The sequence below is a fragment of the Convolutriloba macropyga genome, chromosome 6 (assembly GCF_964194025.1).
Source record: "Convolutriloba macropyga chromosome 6, txConMacr16.3, whole genome shotgun sequence".
In the NCBI taxonomy this organism is placed as follows: domain Eukaryota; kingdom Metazoa; phylum Xenacoelomorpha; order Acoela; family Convolutidae; genus Convolutriloba; species Convolutriloba macropyga.
Genome location: NC_134473.1, coordinates 15456742 through 15478785, shown reverse-complemented (window position 1 = coordinate 15478785; position 22044 = coordinate 15456742). Strand labels below are relative to the sequence as shown.

Sequence of the window (22044 nt, the reverse complement as noted above, 5' to 3'; positions counted from 1 at the left end):
GTTTATTTTAACCTTAATGACAATCTAAGTTTTGGCCTAGAGCAAACTGAGAAAAAGTGAAATCGATAACAATAAATTTGACAGGACAAAGATTTCTAACATGTGAAATCGGCAAAAACAAGATAGTTGGGCATCTTGCAGAAAAGTTTTCCATTGAACAAACATTTTTAAGGAGCTTGATTCCCGTTCATAATGATATACTTAAAACACAAATCTATCTATCACCTTCTGACTATTATTAAAACACATCATTGCAAAACTTGGCAGTTTTAAGTTTCTGAATCAGAAGTTGGGGTTTGTTGTTTCTTGCGTTTCTTTTTTGAACCCTTTTCGGTTTTTGACTCTCTGATTTCAGGCTCTTCGTCATAATCTATTTTCTCATCTCTATAGTTGTCTCGTTTATTCTTCTTTGAGGATTTCTTGCGCTCTTTTGACTCTTCGTAACTATCTTTGTCATCTTTAACCTCTCCGTCACTTTTGTCCGAATCATCCAATTTTGATTCTGCTCTCATAGCAATTTCGCGGTCATCCGACCTTTCTCGTTCTTTCTTCTTTGCCTTTTTGGAGCCCTTGGATGATTTGTCATCATCATACGTGTCTTCCTTGTACTTCGAACTCTGTCGCTCATCGCATTCTTTTGGACTTTCCGATCGGGACCGGTCTTTCTTCTTTTTCTTTTTCACCACAAACTCTTGATCAATTTGTTCTTCTGGGATAGGATAACTTTTGTGCACTACTGCATCTTCGTTCTCATCACGACCTGGCGATTCTGAATGCTTTCTTCGTCGTTTTTTCTTCTTTTCTGCTTTCTTACCATTTTCAACTCGTTCCGATTCAGCATCTCCAAATGTTTTCACATCTTCCTCCGATACTGGCTCAGGTCTAGGACTATGTTCACGTTTAGATCTTGACTTCTTAGAAATCGACTCTTCTTCAAAGAATCGCTCTTCTTTATGCGAAGAGTAAGATTTATCGTGAGGTTCTTCATTGTCATGACTTCTGTCGTGTCTTTTGTGATCACTTTGAGGAGACCTGCTATGGTGTCGATGCTTAGCCGCTGGTGATGGAGATCTGTGATTTTCTGAGGGGGAATATTTCGCTTTGTTCCTTTTCGACTTCTTAGCTGATGAGCTGTTTTCGTTCTCTGAATCTCTTCCGTGATGTGATGTTGCTTTGCGTTCTCTGCTGTGGTCATTTTCAGTTTCTTCGCCTTCCGATTTACTTCTCGAGTTTCTTTTTCGCTTTTTACGATCTTTCTCTTTTTCCTTTTCTTTCTCCTTTTCCTTTTCTTTTTCTTTCTCCTCCCGTTCCTTTTGCTTTTTCCTTTCACGCTCTTTCTTTTCCCGCTTCTCCCGTTTTTCTTCCTGCTCTTTCAGTTCATCGTCCAGAGTTTTGATGTACTCTTTGAACAACCGAAGTCGTTCACTCTCAGTTTCAATAGCCGAGAATGCATCATCTGACTCAAATCTAGATCGAACATTTTCCCATGTATCACCAGCGACTAAAGGAGGCGCTGCGTTATTTTTCAACATATTTTTAAAGGATCCTTCCCTTCTTTTAGCGTTTCTCTGCTCCTCTTTCACTCGTTCCTTTTCCCTTGATTCAGCTTTCTCAACCAACGAATTGTATGCTAGTTTAAGGTTGCCGATGTCTATAGACCTCCAGCGATCATCGCCTTTCAAATTATTAACAAACTGTTCAAAGGTCGTTGTTGTCTCAACAACTAAGTTGTGATCTTTCATCATATCTTTAAGCATTTTCTTTTCATCTGAAAACCTGTCTTTAATATCTTCAATGTAGAACTTGAACAAATCTAAAGGCGTCGATCCAGGTTGACCTAACATGTTGTCAAAAGCTGGATCCTTCTTAATATCTTCAAACAGATCCATCCATAATGAAAGTGACGTGAGTTTTCCCTGACAGTGCAGCTTGTCCAATACAGTTACAAAGGCTTCCCGATTTTTCCTCTCAATCCTGCGTCGTCTTAACTTTTCACGTGCTTTCTCCTCTTCATTTTCTGTTTCCAAACTGCGGATGTGTTCTTCAAAACAAATCAGTGCATCTTCCTTGTCCATATTTTGAAGCTCCTCGTTTTGAGCAAACGTTGGGTTGTCAAGGAGATATTGCTGGGCTTCTGACCACGTCGTCAAGTATGTGACCTACAAATATAGTCACTCATTGAATCGGACCACTCAAACCATTAGCTTTCTGCACATCGACGCTAATAATCAAAGGCAACTTGCATACCTTGGCAAAAATTATACATTTAATAAATTCGATCCAAATAACTTTTATCCAAATCAATTTCAAGCAGTAAATGATCTCAGATTTTATCAGTAAGCGGCAAAGCGTACCAGAAAGGGCAAATAATAAATACAGAAATCAACCACAACTATTCCTCCAACAATTACACAAAAAATTTCAATTAGTTTTACCTGGTCCATTTGCTGCAGAATAGAAGTCAAGGAACTCATATTCCTCTGCTTCAGCACTTTTGCATCTTCTTTCTCTTTCTTGGCCAGATGAAATACGACGTCATCGAAAATCTCCTTCCTGTCTCTTTCGTCCACTTTCTGCCACACATCCAAATGGGCAAACAACTTCTCGGCTTTAGAGAATCGTAACCCCGAGTGCATTTGAGGATCATTCTCGAAAAACTTCGTCAAATCCTCTTTCTGCTGTTTTTTCCTCGCTCGTTCCTCTTCTTTTTCCTCTTTTGCCCTCTGTGTTTTGTATGCGTTGAAAACTTGTTTCTTCTCGCTTAATTTGGGCAAAGCAACATATCGCGGATCACTGATAATCTGTTTCATTGCCATTTCCCATGAAAAGTTAGAGGGGATCTTTTTGTCTTTGAGCAGATCACGGAACGCCTGTTTAGCTTCTTCCTTGTTCTCGAAGTTGTAGGCCTTTTTGATTGCTTCTAAAACACGCAAAAACAATAGCAAATGTGAACCACAGATTGCGCGCAAAAAGGCGCAATGGACACTCCCCTCCTCCCCTCTTGTTTGGATTAAAACAATGCAACAACGCAAAAAAACATACGTCTGATTGCCGTAAAACAGCTGCGACTGACGATTTTGAGCTTCATTGTGAGTAAAAGAAAGAGAAGAAAAAAGAAACCAATAGTCTGGGTTAACTAAATTTAAACATAACCGACTAACGTCGGTCGAATTGCTCTCATACGACCGGCGAGCGATTGGCTTCGTCAGGAGCTAGCCACGGTGGGGGGGGGGGGAGCACTGGGGGCTGATGGGGAGCAACACTGGGTTGAGGCGGGGGGGGGGGGGCAACAGCGCGCGCGGTGGGGGGTGGAGGCAATAGGGGACTGGGGGGGGGGGGGGGTCAATAGGGGGGGTGTCAATTTCTAAGAACCGCCCTTCACACCATAAGTATAAGTCTCCAAAGCAGTTTGAGCTGAAACAGAGCTGAAAGGCTCTAAGAGCACTTAATGCCCACTGGGCGCTACCTGTTTATCCCGTTTTTGAGGACGAAAAGTCAAAAGCGTCAGACGAAAAATTGGTCAAGCGAAAAATCGCATTAAAAAAAGACCGAAAGGACTAATATAATTGCTACAAACTTCGTTTGAGAGCAATTAATAAGGGGGCTGCAAATGACGTCATTAGAGGTTATATACCACTATAACCACTAATAAAATTTAAAGTGAAACAATTATACCAATTATACAAAAAGTCAAAACGATCAAGCGAAAACTGCGCATTAAAAATACGCAAGTTTTTAATAACTGTTTTAGAACTTCGTTTGAGAGCAGTTAAAAAATATTCACATGGACGGTTTCAACTTTGTAACTCAAAGCAGAAAAAATCATTTCCAGCGGATTGAACTGTTTCTTCTTCAACAAGATATTTTTGTTGTATTTTTACTCGTCATGCTAGTTGTCCAATTGTCACATATCGTTATACAAGACAAAGAAAGATGATTATTAATTCAAGATATTTTAAAATCCACAGACATGCTGTTTTTTTTGAAAAATGAGCGCATCTATCATTCGGACAGCAAACAGTATTCTAAAATAAACATAGCTGGCAGATTGCCAGAAAAAAGCCGCAATAGCCTTGTAGATCTGCAGTCTCAAAAAATAAGACAGACCAATAAAATTAGTCTTTTTATTGAAGGCTGAGATGTTATATTTTGATTAAGAATCTGTATTTTGCTGCCTCTGTTATAATCTGTTATTGCTGCCTCTATTAGCTGCTCTCAAATAACCTTCATTTAAAGTCACACACAATCACTTCACCTTATCTCTTTGAATTAAAGTAAATAAAAGTCAATTTCAAAGTGAGGAAGTCATTTTTGAGTGAGGTAAGTCACGTGTGACCAAAAATTTAATCACGCGAATGAACAAAAAATTCGCTCCACAAAGAGCGAAAATGACGTCACGCACGCACTTCAGTTGAAACTGCATGAACAAATGAAGATTTGTAGTGGTTGTGACGTCATATGGTCGTAACAAACATCTTGACGATGACATAAAAAACCATGAGAGGGGGTCTTTGGCTGCACGGAGCCCTTCCCCTACGGCCTGAATGATGTGCAGGGGAGGAGAATGGGGGCCAAGCGAGGGGTGATGGGGGGGGGGGTTGTTATGGTGGAAGGGGGTCAACCTATGAGAACCGCCCTACGCACCATAAGTATAATTCTCCAAAACAGTTTCCATGAATCGCATACTTGGAGACTAGTGATCTGAAAGGCTCTAAGAGAACTTAATGCCCGCTGGGCGCTACCTGTTTATCCCGTTTTTGAGGATGAAAAGCCTTAATTTCGGTACTTAGATTTCAGAATACAATAGCTAAAAGCAATAAACTCTGTATTCATTGATTGACAAAATCCACATTTAAGAGCCAGTGAACAAAATCATTAACATCAAAAAAATTTTCATCTCAACAACTAACCCGCAGAATCTGTGTTATCTCCTGCACCATTGGTTTCCCCACCAGCTTCTGACGCTACCGGTTTAGCTGCCGTTACTGCGGGTGTGGGGACCAAGCCAACAACGGGTGCAGGAACTCCCAGTGCAGCTTGGAATGGGAGCTGGAGAGGATTCAGCTCCGCTCCTCCCACTGGCGGAGGCGCACCAATAAAACCTCCCATTAATGGATTACTGCCTGCTGCGGCTGCTGGACCCGGAGGCAACATGCCAGGAGCACCTATAAATTTTTAAAAAAATTCACGGCCGATTTAACTTATTATGAATAGGGTAGTGTATTTATTCGACGTTAATGACAACAGCAATTACAGTCACATTTTGATCTGTGCGAAAATGTTGCTACATTTATTTAATGTAAACAGTTGTCAGATTAGAGCCATTAGCGCTCGGAGCCAGTACACTGTAAGAATTTTCAGCTGATTACCTGGAGCATATGGTGGAAACATGAGAGCTGGAGGTGCTCCGTCAACTGGAGCCCCGGGTACAATCGGGGGCTGGGTCTCTGCCTCCTGCTTTGCCAGTCTCTCCTCTTCCTCCTTCACTTTTCTCCTCTCTTCATCAGCCTCAAGCATCGCAATCTGCTTTTTCACCTGAAGCCAAATACAAATGCTACATTTTCCATCACAGCAGCTTCATGAATATATTAGAACCTTTGCCGTTACAGGATAAGCTGTTAAACATCTTCTGCGCGTTCATTGGATGCTGGACAAATACTTCATTACACGAAGAATTCTCATTACTTTTGCCTGTAGAACTACACGATTTCAAAAAATTACAGCTTCGTAAACAGTTCGCAGCCATAATAAGAATTTCTCAGCGTTTGCTTCTCTCGATTTCAAGAACATTGGTATAAATTACGAATGCCTAGATTAAGTAAAAAGTTTTTGTTCTATCAGAGATAGATAGTTATCAATAGTTGGCATCCTTGAAATCATGGCTGCTACGAAATCTATCAAGCATACCTCTTTTAGCTCCTCTGGGATAGTCCACACAGACGTCTTAGTCTCCACATTGTGATAGTAAGTCTTTCCGTCATCCGAGTGGTGTTCCTTCCACGGACACTTGGACAGCAGCAGTTCAGCCGGCGACTTGAGCTCGTCTGGCTTCTCCCACACGGACTCTCTTGTCTCTTTGTTGTAGTAGTATGTCCGATCATCTGGAGACTTGTGTTCTGTCCACACTGATTTCGGCTTCTCATCTTAAATGGATTGCAAGTCTAGTTAATGATCAATGCAACTTCAAATTATTTCATTAAAAGTTGAAGCAAATTTGTCTTAGGCTTTGTTTTTAATTACAACTCAGATAATTATTGAAATCAAGCATTTGAATGACGTACTTCGGTTCTTCCGTTGCCAAAAGAGAACAAAAAATTAAATTTTGAATAAAGAATTTCTAAGAAAAAACTCGACAAAAACAGAAAAACCAGGAAATAAATTCTTTATATAAATAGAAAAGTCAAAAACTGAAAACGGTCTTTCACATTTTCCTTCAAAGGAACGTAAGGCCTTAAAACCATTCAATTATTCAGTCCCTTTACAATTAAAAGTCAAGTGTCATTACAAACGCAAAATTTGCCTTCCCATGGAAAAGTATTACAAATTAGTCAAACCACGCTAATAAAAAAGAAAACAGAAATATTTTGTTAAAAAGCAAATTTTAGACATATGATTAAATCAAAATCCTCTTTCAGTCTCAGGTTCCAGTCTCAGGTTTAATATTGCATCTAGTCTTATAAATATCGACCATGAATGTAAGTATCTAGGAATGATAATTGATTCCAAGCTCTCCTACCATGCTCATATAAGTTCCGTAACTGAACGTCTTGGACGTCAATGCGGTGTAATGTCCAAATTAAGACACTTTGTTCCGCGTTACCAATTGATTGGATACTATAGAAATGTGGTATGCCCAATTATCCAATATGGTGTTCTTGTTTACGGGTGTTGTAGCTTCTCATCCCTTTCTCCGATTTATCAATTGCAAAAGAAAATAATCAAAGTAATATACTTCAGAAAACGTCATGATGATAGTAAAGACTTGTTCACGGCTAATAAGATACTAACTGTGTTCGAATTACATATCAATGAATTACTAAAATTCGTTTTGAAGTCATTAAATCATATGCATTCCGAGGATTATCTTAATACTATTTTCAGTTCGAAAGTTGCACTCATTCAACTAGACGCGCTGATTTTATGCTGCTGAACGTTCCATTATGCAAAACTAAAATAAAGCGAAACTCGATTTGTCACCGAGCTTCCAAATTGTCTAATATGTTGAAAATACAATTTCTCATACCTGACTATGTAGGAAATGCAACCATTAAGTAAGTCTCTGATATCTATCATAACTTGAAGGACTCATATATACAAGGGAATTAAGATCTCGTTCGAAATGTGTTTTTTGGATAATTTGTTACATCCCTGCAACTCCTGGTAATTCTTTGAAAATAATTAAAAAGTATACGCAAAAATTTGTGCGGTGCCTTTGTAGAAGGCACCGCGATTCGATTTCTGCTGTCAAAAATCACTTTTTTCAATTTCTAAAGACAGTTTTTGTCACTTTTTCCTCCTTCATAGGATCATTTGACAAAAAACGACAATTTTTACTTTACAACGTTGCTCTCTGCTGTAAACAAGTTTCAATTCGATGTAAGTTTAAGTACTTATCTCCGGGCTCTGGTGGAGCAATAAGTTCGAGCAGTTAAAAGGTTGCTAAAAAAAGAAATCATTTACAAAATGGCAAGAATATTAAATAAAAAAAAATTGAGTTTATCCACTCTGACGTTTATATTACAGGGCACGATGGAAAGTAGGTCTAAGGACCTCGTTGCGCGTCCTTTCCCAGCCTAAAAAAATCTAGTTTAAATGTTAATTTGATTGTTGGATATATTAAATGCATTTATTTTTCGATGTTTGATTGTGATTTATGTCGTGATTTGATTATCCTTCTTTGTACATTTGATTGATAGGCCGGGATAAATTAACTCTCTCTCTCTCTCTCTCTCTCTCTCTCTCTCTCTCTCTCTCTCTTTCTGCATTTATTATTACGATGTTTGACAAACAATCAAATTCTAAAACATACTACATCAGTCAGTACCCAAAACTGCGAAAAAAAACAAATATCAACCTCGAGTTTGGTACAAAATTGACAATATCATTGTGAACATTCTCAAACAAAAAATACTTTCCAATGTTCTTCGAAGAACCAATTGCAATTAGAATTAAACAAATTAGTAAATCAGCTCATTTTAACAAAAAATGACAGCTTTTTTTTAAAACCCTCAGTTTAATACGTATCAAAGTCAACGTGCATATGGACGCTCGAAAACCAAAAAGCATAGTCAAATCTAATTTTAAAAATCCAGGAAAAACGATAAACAACTCAATTGAACATGGCAAATTGCAAAAAGATTAGAACAAACCAAAACAGTTGATTATCAGAATTAAAAAGAGAAGACAATACTTATACGAATGCATATAGGAGCCAATGGGCCAAAGAAAAAAGAGTTTCCCAGTCAAAATTGATGAGGTCATCAAACAGACATTAAACATAACCGACTAACGTTGGGCGAATTGCTCTCAAACGACCGGCGAGCGGTTGGCTTCTTCAGTAGCTAGCCACGGGGGGGGGGGGTGCACCGGGGGCTGATGGGGGGGCAACAGCGCGGTGGGGGGTGGAGGCGATAGTGGGGGTGGTGGGGTGAGGGTCAGCAGGGGGGGGGTGTCTCAACCTCTAAGAACCGCCCTTCACATCATAAGTATAAGTTTCCAAAACAGTTTGAGCTGAAACAGAGCTGAAAAGCTCTAAGAGCACTTAATGCCCGCTGGGCGCTACCTGTTTATCCCGTTTTTGAGGACGAAAAATCAAAAGCGACAGACGAAAAATCGGTCAAGCGAAAAATCGCATAAAAAAAGACCGACAGGACTAATATAATTGCTACAAACTTCGTTTGAGAGCAATTAATAAAAGACATTAACAAAATATACGCCAAACAATACCGTTCATGCTTTTAAAATGAATTAAACATAACCGACAAACATCGGGCGAATTGATCTCAAACGACCAGTTGGCTTCGTCAGTAGCTAGCCACGGGGGGGGGGGGGGGTGCACTGCGCACCGCGGAGGCTTATGGGTTGTGGGGCATCAGCGGGGGGAGGTGGGGGGGGGGGGGTCTTCAACCTCTAAGGACCACCCTTCGCACCATAAGTATGTCTTCAAAATAGTTTCTGTGAATCGCATACTTGGAGACAAGTAAACTGAAAGGATCGAAGAGCACTTAATGCCCGCTGGGCGCTACATGTTTAACGCGTTTCTGAGGACGAAAAGTCAAATAGGTCAGACGAAAAATTGGTCAAGCGAAAAATCGCATAAAAAAGACCGACCGGACTAATAGAATTGCTACAAACTTCGTTTGAGAGCAATTAAAAATCGCATGAAAAAACCGACAGGACTAATATAAATGCTACAAATTTCGTTTGAGAGCAATTAAACAGAATTCAACACATGATTGCTTCTATAAAAATACCATATTTTGTCAAACAGTGGTGTAAATTTGATGTCAGTACAACTAAATTTATCTTTCATTACATTGATATCTGTTCAATCAATGTTATTTTATATCAGATAAAATCTGTTTCCATTTCTTCTTTGTTCTCTTGATTTCAAAATTTTCTTTACTTATTTCCGTAATTGCCCAAACTGCTTTAGCATTTCATTTTCTATTACATTATTTGAAAGCCAATGATTCAAATACGTAACACGACTTGCATCTTTATCCATTTCTTTATTGAACGAATCTACAGTTCAGTTGAAAAACTGAAAACACGGTTAGATGAATTACGAATAGATTTTCAACAATTGAAATAAAATAGATTCCAAATATCTATTGATCCGCTTTTAAAGATATTTTCAGCTGTGGTCTTTTCAAAGTTCAACATGGAAAGTAATCCTTAAAATAGAATACAATTATTAAAAATTATTCTCTGATCTCCTTAGTCTTTTCAACATTTTGAGATCTATTTTCGAATACTTATTATAACTGTTTGCTTAGTCTGAAGTGAGTGATCATTATTCAACCATTTTTTCAGCTTGATTTTCAAGGTAAATCAGAGCCTTATTGAACACTGAGCTAGTCGGAATCGTAATAGTCGCAACTTTTCATGTAACCTTAATGTCGTTACGGAACGGGTAACCTAAATGTCGTTACGTTACGTAACCTAAATGTCGTTACTTTTTATATAACCGCTTATAAATAACCGCTGGAAATATGCACAGCAACGACAGCTCAAAAACTAACCTAAAAATAACAAAAAGTATTGGTGAAAAAAACGGCGAAATTATCTAATTGTCTATTTGTAGCACGAAAAAGAAAACATCATGAAAAAATTTTACCCACAAACAGCCTGTCCAGCTGATCTCTTCAGCTTCTTCATCTATTATATTACCCTCGAAAACGAAAGAAAAGCAAATGAGATTTAAAAATTTCATATATTTTCTCACAAATTGCACATGATAACACAACTAACCGTCCTCTGCTTTAGTTTCAATAGCACCAGTGGGCTCTTGTTTAAGTGGAGCAGCAGACACAATTGGCGGAAGCGGGTTCATTCCACCCATGGGCGGAGGAGGGCCCTGTGCCATTGAAGGAGGGGGCGCTCCGGGGTAAGGACCACCAACAGGAGGAGGTCCTCCGTAAGGTGCGGGCGGGTATCCAGGTGGGGGTTGATTGTAAGGCGCCCCAGGTGGGGGATATCTAAAATTTACACAATGCCGCTAATTAAATTAACTAAATACGAATAATGTCATTTCAATATTGCAAATGCATCATGTTAATGTTTATAGGATAGCCAATCACTTAAAATGAAAGAAACCGCAAATCGAACCAAAAACACCACACAAGTGTCACCAGGCATCAACCGAGAACCGAGAAAAACAGACAACAGCTTCATTTCCTTACCTATGCATTGGCGGTGGCCCATAACCAGGACCAGGGTGATGCGGAGGAGGTGGACCTCCCATCATCCCCGGTGGCCCATAGTGAGGTGGAGGGTGCATGTTTGGATCCATTCCGCCATGTGCTGGAGGAGGGGGACCTCGATGGTGGAAGTGAGGAGGCCGATGAGGGGGTGGACCATCGTTCCAGGGTCCACCTCTTGGTGGTCCACCAGGGGGCCCGTAATATGGTCTTGGACCAGGCGGGCCATAGCCACCAAACTGATGATTATAAGGTGGTCTACTCATTACACTATGAAAAAATACTATTCAAAATTGCAAATAAATGTTAAAACAAATATCGATGTGTCCACTAATCAGAAATTGCCTGAAAGCAGCACTTAACGCTCAAAGTCTTAAACGCGCCAGAGACCAAGGGACTCTAAATACTTCGAAACAGCCAACAAGACTGATTTTCAGCTTTCATGCTTGAAATTAATTTAAAAAAAGCTGCGATAGCTTCGAAGACATGCAGTCTCAAAAAGTTAAGGCTAAAGAAGAGAAATTTCAGTTTTTGTTCAAACTAATTGCCCATGCTGTCATAACTGAATTTTAAAAACGTATAATCTTTTTGATGCTCTCAAATAACCTTTTATTATAGTGAAGTACACTCCGTTGACCCCTTCAATTCAAGTGAGCTAAGTCTTTGAGGGTGAGGAAATTCAATTCTTGATAGTGCGGTAAGTCATGGGTGAACAAAAAATTGATCATGCGATTGAACAAAAAACAACTTGCTGCAATAAGAGTAAATGACATAACAATCTAAAATGACGTAACACACGATATGTAACACACGATACGTAACACATGAATGAATGAATGAACGAATGAATGAATTAATACAAAGCATTTTTGAACGAGCGTGACGTCAATTGGTCGCAACAAAAGCAACCAAGAGAAGCCAATAATAGCTCGCTATTGCGGCTATTAATTAAGCAATAATCAAGAAGTCAAGTGCGATAAGAATTAATCATAAAGTACAGACGACCAGACTAAGCAACAAATTTGCATAAAAAGATACACAATTTCCATCAGCAATTTCTTTTTTTAAAAAAAAAAAAAGAAAAATAGCCACATGTACAATTTCTGGAATAAACAACTAATACTTGAAATGACTGCGGTGAGCAACTAAAAATGAGAAAAATTCCAAAGATACGAATTCTAAAACAAACAACTATACCCAGAAAAGACTAGGATTGCATTTAAAAATCATTTACAAACAAATTTAAAAACGAGTTAAAACCAGCCAAAATTGCCACATGTGAACAAAAAAACCCACAATTGAGAAAGTTAAGTTTTGCTCAAACACCGCTTTCTCATTCTATTTAAAAATTAGAACTTCAAGCCGCAAAACCACTCACGTTTTTGCTACAATTCCTGTTTCGATAGCTAGACAGCGCCCTAATAAAATTTAAATATTTTTAATTCTAAAAACCGAGAGAAGGCCAAAAATAGCTCCACTTAGCCAACGCCATCGCAGCTAATAACGCCGTTGAGTTTTTCTCAAAAAAATGAGGCGAGGGGGACACTTTGCAGCACGCGCTTAGCACATAAATTCACAAAGGGTCTTAAAATGGTGTTAAGAAATAATTCAAGTACTCTAGTGAAATTCATAGCAAAAACCCAATAGATTTTTAGTAGAATGTTGCGAATTACATTCAGCAGCTTGAAAATCTGATTGCACACTTCACATGAGAAATTTATCAAATTTATCAATTGTTTTTGCTGCAAATTGTGGCCTTTCAGTTTTCTATCAAGCTTACCTATACTTCAAAATAACATTCACTTATGACTAAAAACAATAAGAGTATTCTCTAATCATAAACTGTTATGGTCAAACTATTGCAAGTTATACGGATAAAAATAGAGAAACACATTTCAACACTCTGGCGACAAATGTACAGACAAGTCGAGCTTACATACAAATTGTCGGGTCAATGCCTTTTCAATAAGAAAACCTTCCAACAAAAAAAACTCAACTTTGCGACCTTTGCAAGCAAAACTTTTTATCCTGCTAACAAAAACTTGAAGCTTCGATGAAAGAAACACTCCAATACTTTACATCACATTCATGTTAAAAAAGAAAAAAACTAAGTAAATAGTTTTGTCAAAAAAGAAAAAAAAACGTGACAAAATTTGAGTCCAAAGCAAAATAGCGGGGAAAATGAGTAAAATACCTACGCGCAATCCTAAATAAAAAATTACGTTGTCAAACTGGATTGAAACATCCTAACAAAATTGACTCAGGGTATTAAGAGCATATTAACTTAAGCGATTTCGTTCCGAAACTTTTCCTCTCTTGATCAACGTAGAAAAAATAATAATTACATTACCCTGCAGTTCCTCTGAGAACCATAGAAAATTTTATTGTTACCTTCGAAAAAAAATTGGTCGTGCTGTTCAAACATGCTATTATTGCTCCAAATTTGAAAGATCTTGTGACCTGTGAAGGAAAATATTTAAACAGCGGGTTTCCTTCTCAAACACAGAATACTATGCTTAATATCTTTTTTAAGAGTGCATGACCAGAAATTTGCCTTTAGACCATCTAATGACTTGTTTGCTAAATACCAATTTTTATCGGCAAAAAACTGGAAACCAATACAATAGGATTATTAGCGAGAACACATATTCTGCTTAAAACATTGTCAGAAAAACTGTGTGTATTAAACAATCTATCTTCGTTCATCCTTTCAGCTACTGGTATCACAAAAACAAGTTTTTTCCAAGTAAATTGCAAAGTATTCATGAAATATCTGACGTCAAGCTTCTTTATTCTTTTTTGGGCATTTGTAATAAACGTCAACTTTTTTCCTTAACTTATTTAACTACGTCACCGTGCTTTATATTGATTAAATAGCAAAGCGCATACACTGCCTCTAACTGTTAGTTTCATTACAACATTTCAGGAAATTCGGTGTTCTTTTTTATTACTTACACTCGAGGGCAAACTCTCTTTTGCATTATTTCGGTACCGGCTCTACGAACAACTGAGTTCCCGTTACCGAAACGATAGCAATAAAAACAAGAATTAATTAAATTCTCAAAAACAATATTCAAACAAAGGAAAAGTCACACAACATTCAGAATCAAAATATTCGTTTTCAAAGTATGCTTAGCTTTGATATGTCGTTCTAATACATGTTTGTATTTAAACTTGGATTGACAAAGCTGGCACTCAAAATTTTTTACTTCCTCGTGAACACGTAAATGTTGTGTCAGATGTGATTTTCGTTTAAAACTGCTGCAACAAAATTTGCATCGGAATTCATTCACGGATGATTGCAAAACCGAGCCAGAACAAGCTTGAGGATTCAAGTCACCGTCGATTTTGAATTTGACAATTGTTTCATCGAGCCTGACTCTCATCAGATCACTCTCCTTACTGGCACTACAGTTGTGTTTATGACGTTTGGACTCCAAATGGCGCTTAAAGTTGAACATGGTTTTAAAATGTATATCACAAATATCGCAGACATAAGTAACCCGTGGAACTTTCATGGTCAATTAACGGAAATCCAAGCTCCACATTTTGTAATAGCAATCCGATAAATCTGAAACACCCAGCCGAATTGAAGTTGATTTTCTACATATGTACATTTAATCATACAACGCTCAGCAAGACTAACATTCCGTTGAATAAAAAAATTTTCTTTTGACAATTAAGCTTGACAGAAATCCGCACAACAATTTGCGGAACGAAAACCATGCAACTAGCGACGCACGATTGCAAGTCACAAATGAAAAGTGGCTTTCACCTGCCGTGTTCATCTTTTACGAATGCAGCTTCATCGCCCAATTAGAGTAATTAATTTTTTATCAACCATTAAAGAGTAATCTATTTAAAGAGTAATCTATTTTTTCTCACCAAATGAGCGGGGAGACCGCGTATATATTTGTTCCGACCCCTCTTGAGGGGGGAGGAACTATATACTCAAATGGGTTTTTTTTGTTCAGTCAATTTTGGCCGAACGATATATTCATCGTAGAGAGTTGAGACTGGTATCATTAGAAAGCTTGTCCAGCGTAGAATATGGAATTAAAAAGATTTTCTTGATTTTCGTTTTTGTCAGGGAGATATCGAGGTTTAAACTTTCGAGAAAATAGAGTGAATTCCGTTGATTTCATTCACTTTTTTCGGAATTTTTGTCTAAAATTTTGCCAATTTTGATAAAATTTAATAAAATTTTTCAAGAAAATGTTGATGATTTTACGTTTGAAGACAGAATTTATTGTCGGCTAATTTCATTGAATTTGTTTGTCACAAATTCCGGCCAAATATTTCACAAAATTCAGACTTTTTCATCAAAAACAGCACGAAACAAGTTTCTTTAGTCCACTCTGATTAAATTTGCAGGAAGTGCACACCCAAACACCACTAACACCATCTTTGTAGACTGAAAAATGGGCTAATTCCACTTCAACTTCCGTTGAGAGTGCTCTGTAAATAAAACTGCCGTGCCGTTTTTTGCTAACTTTATTCGTTGATTATCAAAAACGCAGCATTTATTTTTGAATTTTTAACCAATAAAATATCTATATCAATGACATTCCCAAAATTAAATAATCCTAATAGACAATCAGCATTAGCAGGACTAATTCTGTACCAATCTTGGACCCTTACAATCCAAAAATAATTCGGATTGTCATCAGTCGGTTTTTAAAAAAAAAAATCGATCTTTTTTATATTAATTAAATACCGAAGATTTCAAATCAAAACTCACTAGTGATAAGTCCTATTGGCTTCCTAATTAGATCAAAAATGATTTAACTAGTTGATTGCTTTAGAGCTTATTGTCGTTTTGACTTTTAAAATGTTTGTTTTAAATAAAAAATGGATTTTTGAACTTTGCCTCCATTTTTCTCTAAATTTGGTCAACTTGTAGTTTAGTGTCAGCAATCAAAGAATGCTCCTTCTTTTTGTTGAATTCAAATTTAGTCTTTAATGCTGTTTTACGCCTTAAGTTATGGTGTTCTGGCTTTGATACTACTAGATTTCACAATTTTTTTAATTTTTAGTTATTTGCCTATTTTTCATGTTTTCTAGTTTTGTCAAATTATCACGTTATTGTCACTTCATATATCACATTTTTCGCCTTCAAAATAACGCACAATTGATAATATTTAAATCCCTAAAGATATAGATTCTTTTTCTTTACCGCTTCGACAATACTTTCTCAAAAAATTTAAATGAATTTTTTAATTTTGTCTTTAACTGTCGTTTTTACTTTGTCTTTTTAGTCGTATTTAATTTCCTGTACAATGACCCAGTTAGATTGGCTTTTCCTGGAAGAGTAGATGAGCCGATTTTTTTATATTAGAAGATAGATAATGGCTTTCGTGACTTTGAAAACAATTGTTTTCCAAAATGAAAAAAAAAAAACGTTTCAACTTCGCAATTTTGTTCCTTTTATTGTCTGTTTGTTACCTGGTCTCGTTAATTAAAGGTTAAAGATGCTATTATTTTTGCCAAGGGAAGGTGTAAAAAGGGATTGGTGTCACAAAACCTAATGTTTTTAAAGAATTCGTTATGACTTTACTGTCTTCGACACTGGTTTTTCACAAAAGAAAAGTGAAATAATATTTGATTTTTTGTCATATTTGACGTTCTTTTGTAGAGGTAAGACATGTTCTGGATAATTGCAAGTCTCGAGTGCTTCCATTGGAGGAATAAACAAATGTATTCAATTTTTTCATTTCGCAATTATTGGCTTTCATGTCTTTGGAAATAAATTTTTTTCGATAAAAACAAGTATTACATAATCTTGCTTTTTTTCTTTTTAGTCTAATTGTTACCTAGTTTCATTAATGAGAGGTCACATAGTACATTCCAAGGGAAGGTATCGAAAGAGATTGGTGTCACAAAATATAATGTCTTAAGAGAATTCGTTATGACTTTACTGGCTTCCACACGGGTTTTTACAAAAAAGGAAATGAATTTTTAATTTTTGTCATATTTGACAATCTTTTTATAAACGTAAGATATATTCTGGATAATTGCAGGTCTCAAGGGCTTCCTCTGGAAGAAAAAACGAACCTATTCAAATTTTTCATTTTGTAATTAATGGCTTTCATGTCTGCAAATAATTTTTTTTCGAAAAAAAACAAGTATTACCTAATTTATCATTTTTTGTCTTATTGTTGCTTATTTTCATTAATGAGCGGCCACATAATACATTATCGGTGTTCGATGATGGCGCAATCGAACATTTTTTGAGGTCAAAGTAAGGCTTTACGGCTTCCAAAGCATTTCCTGGCAAATTTTAATTGATTTTTAGTTTGTTGTCTATTTGTTGTTCATTTTGTAACTGCATAAAAAAATGAATACCAAGAGTTCTTAATTCCCCTTTTAGAAGCATTGGTAATTGTTAACCTATGGGATATTTTAGTTGATCCTAATGGTTTTCATTACTTTGAAATTAATTGTTTTTTTAAAAAAAATTCAGCGAATTTTCTAACTTTAAAGTTTCTGTTTTTTTGTCTAACCGTTACCAAGCTTTATTATAAACTGGTGAATCACTATTTATTTTCTGGTTAATTACAAGTTTTTTGTTTATTTTCAGTTTCATCTGACGCTATTTTGACTTTGTTATTAAGTTTTGTTTTTTAGAACGGACATAAATATTTTGATGTAATTAATGTTTGTGGTTGTTGTTTGATTTTGCCGTTCGTCTTCGCTCGCTTTGTTAATATCGGCATATCGCATCAATCTAAGGCATCATTTTTTACTCCACTGAGTTATTTGCTTTTGGAGGCTGTCTTCGTTCATACACCAGTCTTTTTTTAAAAAATACTTGAATTTTTTGTGTTTTTTTATCTGTTCCTCATTTGGTAGACAATTATGCCAAAATTGTGGATGAGCGGGGTCGGAACCTTATGTGCGATTGCGCATTACCGAGCCGCCTTGTTGGCTTAAATTGTCAAATATTGTCACCCAATAGGAGGGGATAACTTATATACGACTTCGAGCAATGAGTCGAGAAATAGCTAATTGGTTGTAGTACGCGAATACCAAAGAAGTTGCGGTGATTGGGTACCCGAAAGCTTCAATGAAATACTCAAACATTAACTCAAAACTTTTGGTTTAAACCACACTTTGCTAGAACCAAGGTTAATTTACATAAGTTTAATGTGTAAAAAATGCTATAACAAAAATTAGGCTACAAGTCAATATACGAATTGAGACAATAAATTTTTTGTGCCCTTGACAAAAAATGGGCTTATAGGAAAATCAATTTTGAAACCCCGTCTTGTGATTAAATATCCGAAGAAGCTGAAGACACGATGTATGGATTGCTAAACCATGGAAAGAACATATATCTTACTTGTGAAGAGACGATTGTGGATGAGTAGTCTTTTTCACGAAGACCCCTGCTGAATAAATACCTGGACTGACATAGTTCTGTGACTTTTCTATTAATTTCATGTTAATCCAAGTTAAATTTTAAAAACTAAAAGAAACAGCAGGCCTCCAAACTGCCAGAGCGAAGCTGCAATTGAAATATTTTAGGGGGTCGAAGCAGGCGCAACTTCTGTAAAAACGTACCAGTGCTTGATTTGAACCCACATCTCTTACTTGCAACTTTAGCGTGCTTACCATTACGTGAAATGGTCTTGAACTTGGGCATCTCATAATCCATTCTCATGTTCTCTCTTGCTCCGCAAGGCTTCACTTCTCTAACAAAGTATATGTTGAATAATTAGAACTTCTTTTCGAGCTTCTTTTATGCAAACTCCAATGGTCGTTCTCTGAATCTAACACTACCCCTTAAATTGCGCATCACCGCGTTCACAGTTTCTAACTACTATCTTGTCTCACTTTTGCTGTTAAGCTCAGAGACTAGTGTCTGGGCCCATAACCTTTTGGGGGTCTACGCAGGTGGAACTACTGAAAATGGATCAGTACTGGATTAAAAACAGCATCTCTTACTTGCAAGCCAAGTGTGCAGACCATTACACAAAATTGTCTTAAGCTTTTGAATTTAGGCGTCTCTTATAACCCATTCTCATGTTCTCTCATGCTCCTCAAGGGTTCAATTTCTCTAGCCGAGTATACGCTAACATGTATAGCTTATTGTCAATCTTATCTTATGGACAATTTACATTAGGCTGGTCTCTCTCAACCTCCTAACAAAAATAAAAAGCAGCGTCGAAACCAAAGAATCGACGAAAGTAAATCGGTTTGCTCTGTACAAAGCAATTGTTTTAACCAACATTTGAAGGGAAAAATGGCATCAAACAGGTGTTTAAATTTCAACGCATTATATTTTGAAAAGGTGAGTCGCACATTATCGAAGAAGTTTAATAACGCAAATGAGCTGAAAACCTAATGGGTGCTTCAATAAGTTACAGATCATAAGATCTGTTAGATTTCGAAGGCTGATCAAATGGTTGCAAGAAAAAGGACGCAGAACTTGAAACAAGCAAGAAATGAGAACACCAGCTACCACTTCATGTGCTAATATAGAACTGCTGCTTGTGGTTATCACTCCTATAAAAAGCATTAAAAGAGCACGCGGTTTTCTCAATGCCGTCTGCAATCACATGAAATATAGAATATATGATGACAGGCCCGATGGCAACCCAAACAACTAAAACCGCCGAAAAATTGATTTATGTTTGTTTAAAAATTGATTGCGTGGTTAAATGTTGTGTGGTTAATTATCTGTGTGTGGGTGAAATTATTTTCTTAAGATTATTCCTATTATAATGAAAACATGTTGAAAACAATTTTGAACAGAAGACAACCGAGACAAAAAATGTTCAATAATAGACTTCTTAAGTCTCCGTTGCTAGAGAAAATCAAGAAAATATCAGATCGGTCACCAGAACACATTGAGGAGAAAGTGCATAAAAAGGAACGATAGGACGGACTGAGATTGCCAAAAAATCAACTTTACCAACGGAAACAGCTCCTAGAAAGATATATAAACGACCTTCTAAAACTTGGCATTTGAGATTAGCAAATATAATTACTGTGCGTAATTATGACGGCGATAATGAAAGACCTTGGCTGAATAATAATTGTTATTTTTTTTTCAATTTGCAACCTGTTGTACAATTTTTTTTAACAATTAAAAAACGTTGGCTCATCGATCTCAAATGTCGGGCGAGTGCTTGACTTTGGTTGTAGCTAGCTGGTTAGGGGTCAGCAAGTTGGAGGTCGAAACATATCAAAATTAAACAAAACCTTTTACATAGAAGCTCTGCTTCCTCGGCAGCTTCGGTGAACCTTATATCTAGCTCACAGCGACTTAATGTCCACCGGCTTCAGCAGCGTATTCCGTTCATTTGAAGAAAAAGTCAATTTGCAAGCAAAAGACTAATCTCGAAGAAACAGAAAAACAAAAAACTTTAGATAAAACAAAAGCTACTATATTCATTGCTTCAAACTTCGATAGCAAATAAAAATAACTTTTACACATGCAAAAACTCGAGTTTAAATTTCGGGTAAACAACGCAAAAACACACTTAATTTTATACAATTATCCATTCTTACAACAGGGGAACTTTTTGTAAAGCCAACGGATGTGTTTCAAAAGGTAGAAAAGTTTTGCAGGTAGGAAACTGTTTTCAAAAACGCGTACCACCGAAAGAACTGATCAAGAAATTTCTCATCCGAACAACATTTATTATAACTAAGCATAAACGACAGGAAAATTCACAGATATAATTGAACATCATCATATCCATGCTACAAAATAAAAACTACGACATTGATAGCTCATTATTAATAGCAAATTCATTTGTAATTTTTAGCTAAAACTTATGAAAGCACCGGTTTTGACACAATAAACAATGATAATATAGGTTTCATAAAATTAACTACGCAAAATCTTGGTTTCAAACCGTGTATTCCTGATGAACTATTTATTTTTATTACTATTTGTTGCATCAAGTGACCATTTTGGAAATTTTTAAGAGCAATTACAGCTCAATGTGTTCAGGGCCGTCATACTCGGATTGGTCTAAGATTTCTTCGTCAATTAGCTCGTCTTCGTCTGCATGCGTTTCTTCTAGTTCGCTTTCATCTTCTTCCATATTTTCTTTTTGATCTGACTGGCTAGTTTCTTTTTCGGCTTGTTTGTCATACACTTGCAAGAACCACGATGGAAAAGCGTTATGCAGAAATAAATCAGTGTTGGCTTCTATTTCGTCAAAATTCAGAAACTGATCTGAATTTTTGTCAACTTTGGCAAACAAATGTTTGGCTTCTCTATGTCCGGGTACAAGACCGTCTGAATCGGGCAGGATCCACTTTTTGATTTCATCGTAGTCCATGATTCCATCTTTGTTCTCATCTCGATGCGAGAAGAAGTATTCGTAATCGCGTCGTATGTCTTCTTCGCTAACAGAATCCATCCAGGAGTCATCATCGCCTTCTTCTTCGTTAGGTCTTCGGCTGTTGGCTCTACGTTTGTTGGATTTCGTTATAGCATTTACATATTCATCGACAAAGAGAACTCCGTCGCCATTTTCATCCAAATCAACTAAAGACATTTCTACCATAATTGGGTGCATTTCCGGGAAATAATCTGGCAGTGCGAACATTTTGAAGGTCAAAAGGTCAAGTTTCATCCCTGTTTCTTCAGAACATGAGCTTAAAAGCTCACAGGCGAACTCAAAACGTCGTTTTTCATTAGCTAGAGTTGCTTGTACCCTTTTAATTTCAGATTCCCTGTACTTGGTAGTATCCAATTCTCCGTTCTCATTGGTTGCAAAGCTAGAATTGAAATGTTCAGACCATGATAAGAAACCATCGGAATCCTGGTCGGCTTTCTTGAATTCCTGTTCTATCTGGATTGTGTATGATCGATTGTAATCTACTTTCATCCATTCAGTAAGCTCCTCTAAGGTAATCTGTTCGTCTCCGTCAGTATCAATTTTGGCTATGGATAATTTCAAATACATGCGCTCTAGTCTTCTACTTTCCTCCTCATCTGAAGCATCGTCGTTTTCAGCGCTAATAAGTGTTGGATTCAGAGCCATCATTGCGGTAAATATGTAAAAAACTAGATATGATAAACTTAAAGAAGCGCGCATAATTTTTGGCCCTGAGTTCTGCGGATTTCTGTTCATAGGTACCTGAAAACAATTTAGAATAT

General features: G+C 36.9%; 2 protein-coding genes across 2 annotated transcripts; both read right to left on the bottom strand.

Annotated features, from left to right (window-relative positions):
- Positions 1-57: 57 nt before the first annotated feature.
- LOC142341514 (pre-mRNA-processing factor 40 homolog B-like) lies at positions 58-11379 on the bottom strand. Its single transcript, XM_075392501.1, has 7 exons — positions 10905-11379; positions 10474-10700; positions 5908-6143; positions 5370-5535; positions 4911-5165; positions 2436-2920; positions 58-2159 (listed from the first exon to the last, which is right to left on the bottom strand). Exons 1-7 carry the CDS (start codon positions 11186-11188, stop codon positions 270-272), a joined length of 3543 nt encoding a protein of 1180 aa, XP_075248616.1. The 5' UTR covers positions 11189-11379; the 3' UTR covers positions 58-269.
- A 9170-nt stretch (positions 11380-20549) lies between these two features.
- LOC142340816 (reticulocalbin-2-like) lies at positions 20550-22044 on the bottom strand. Its single transcript, XM_075391548.1, has one exon. It carries the CDS (start codon positions 22016-22018, stop codon positions 20867-20869), a length of 1152 nt encoding a protein of 383 aa, XP_075247663.1. The 5' UTR covers positions 22019-22044; the 3' UTR covers positions 20550-20866.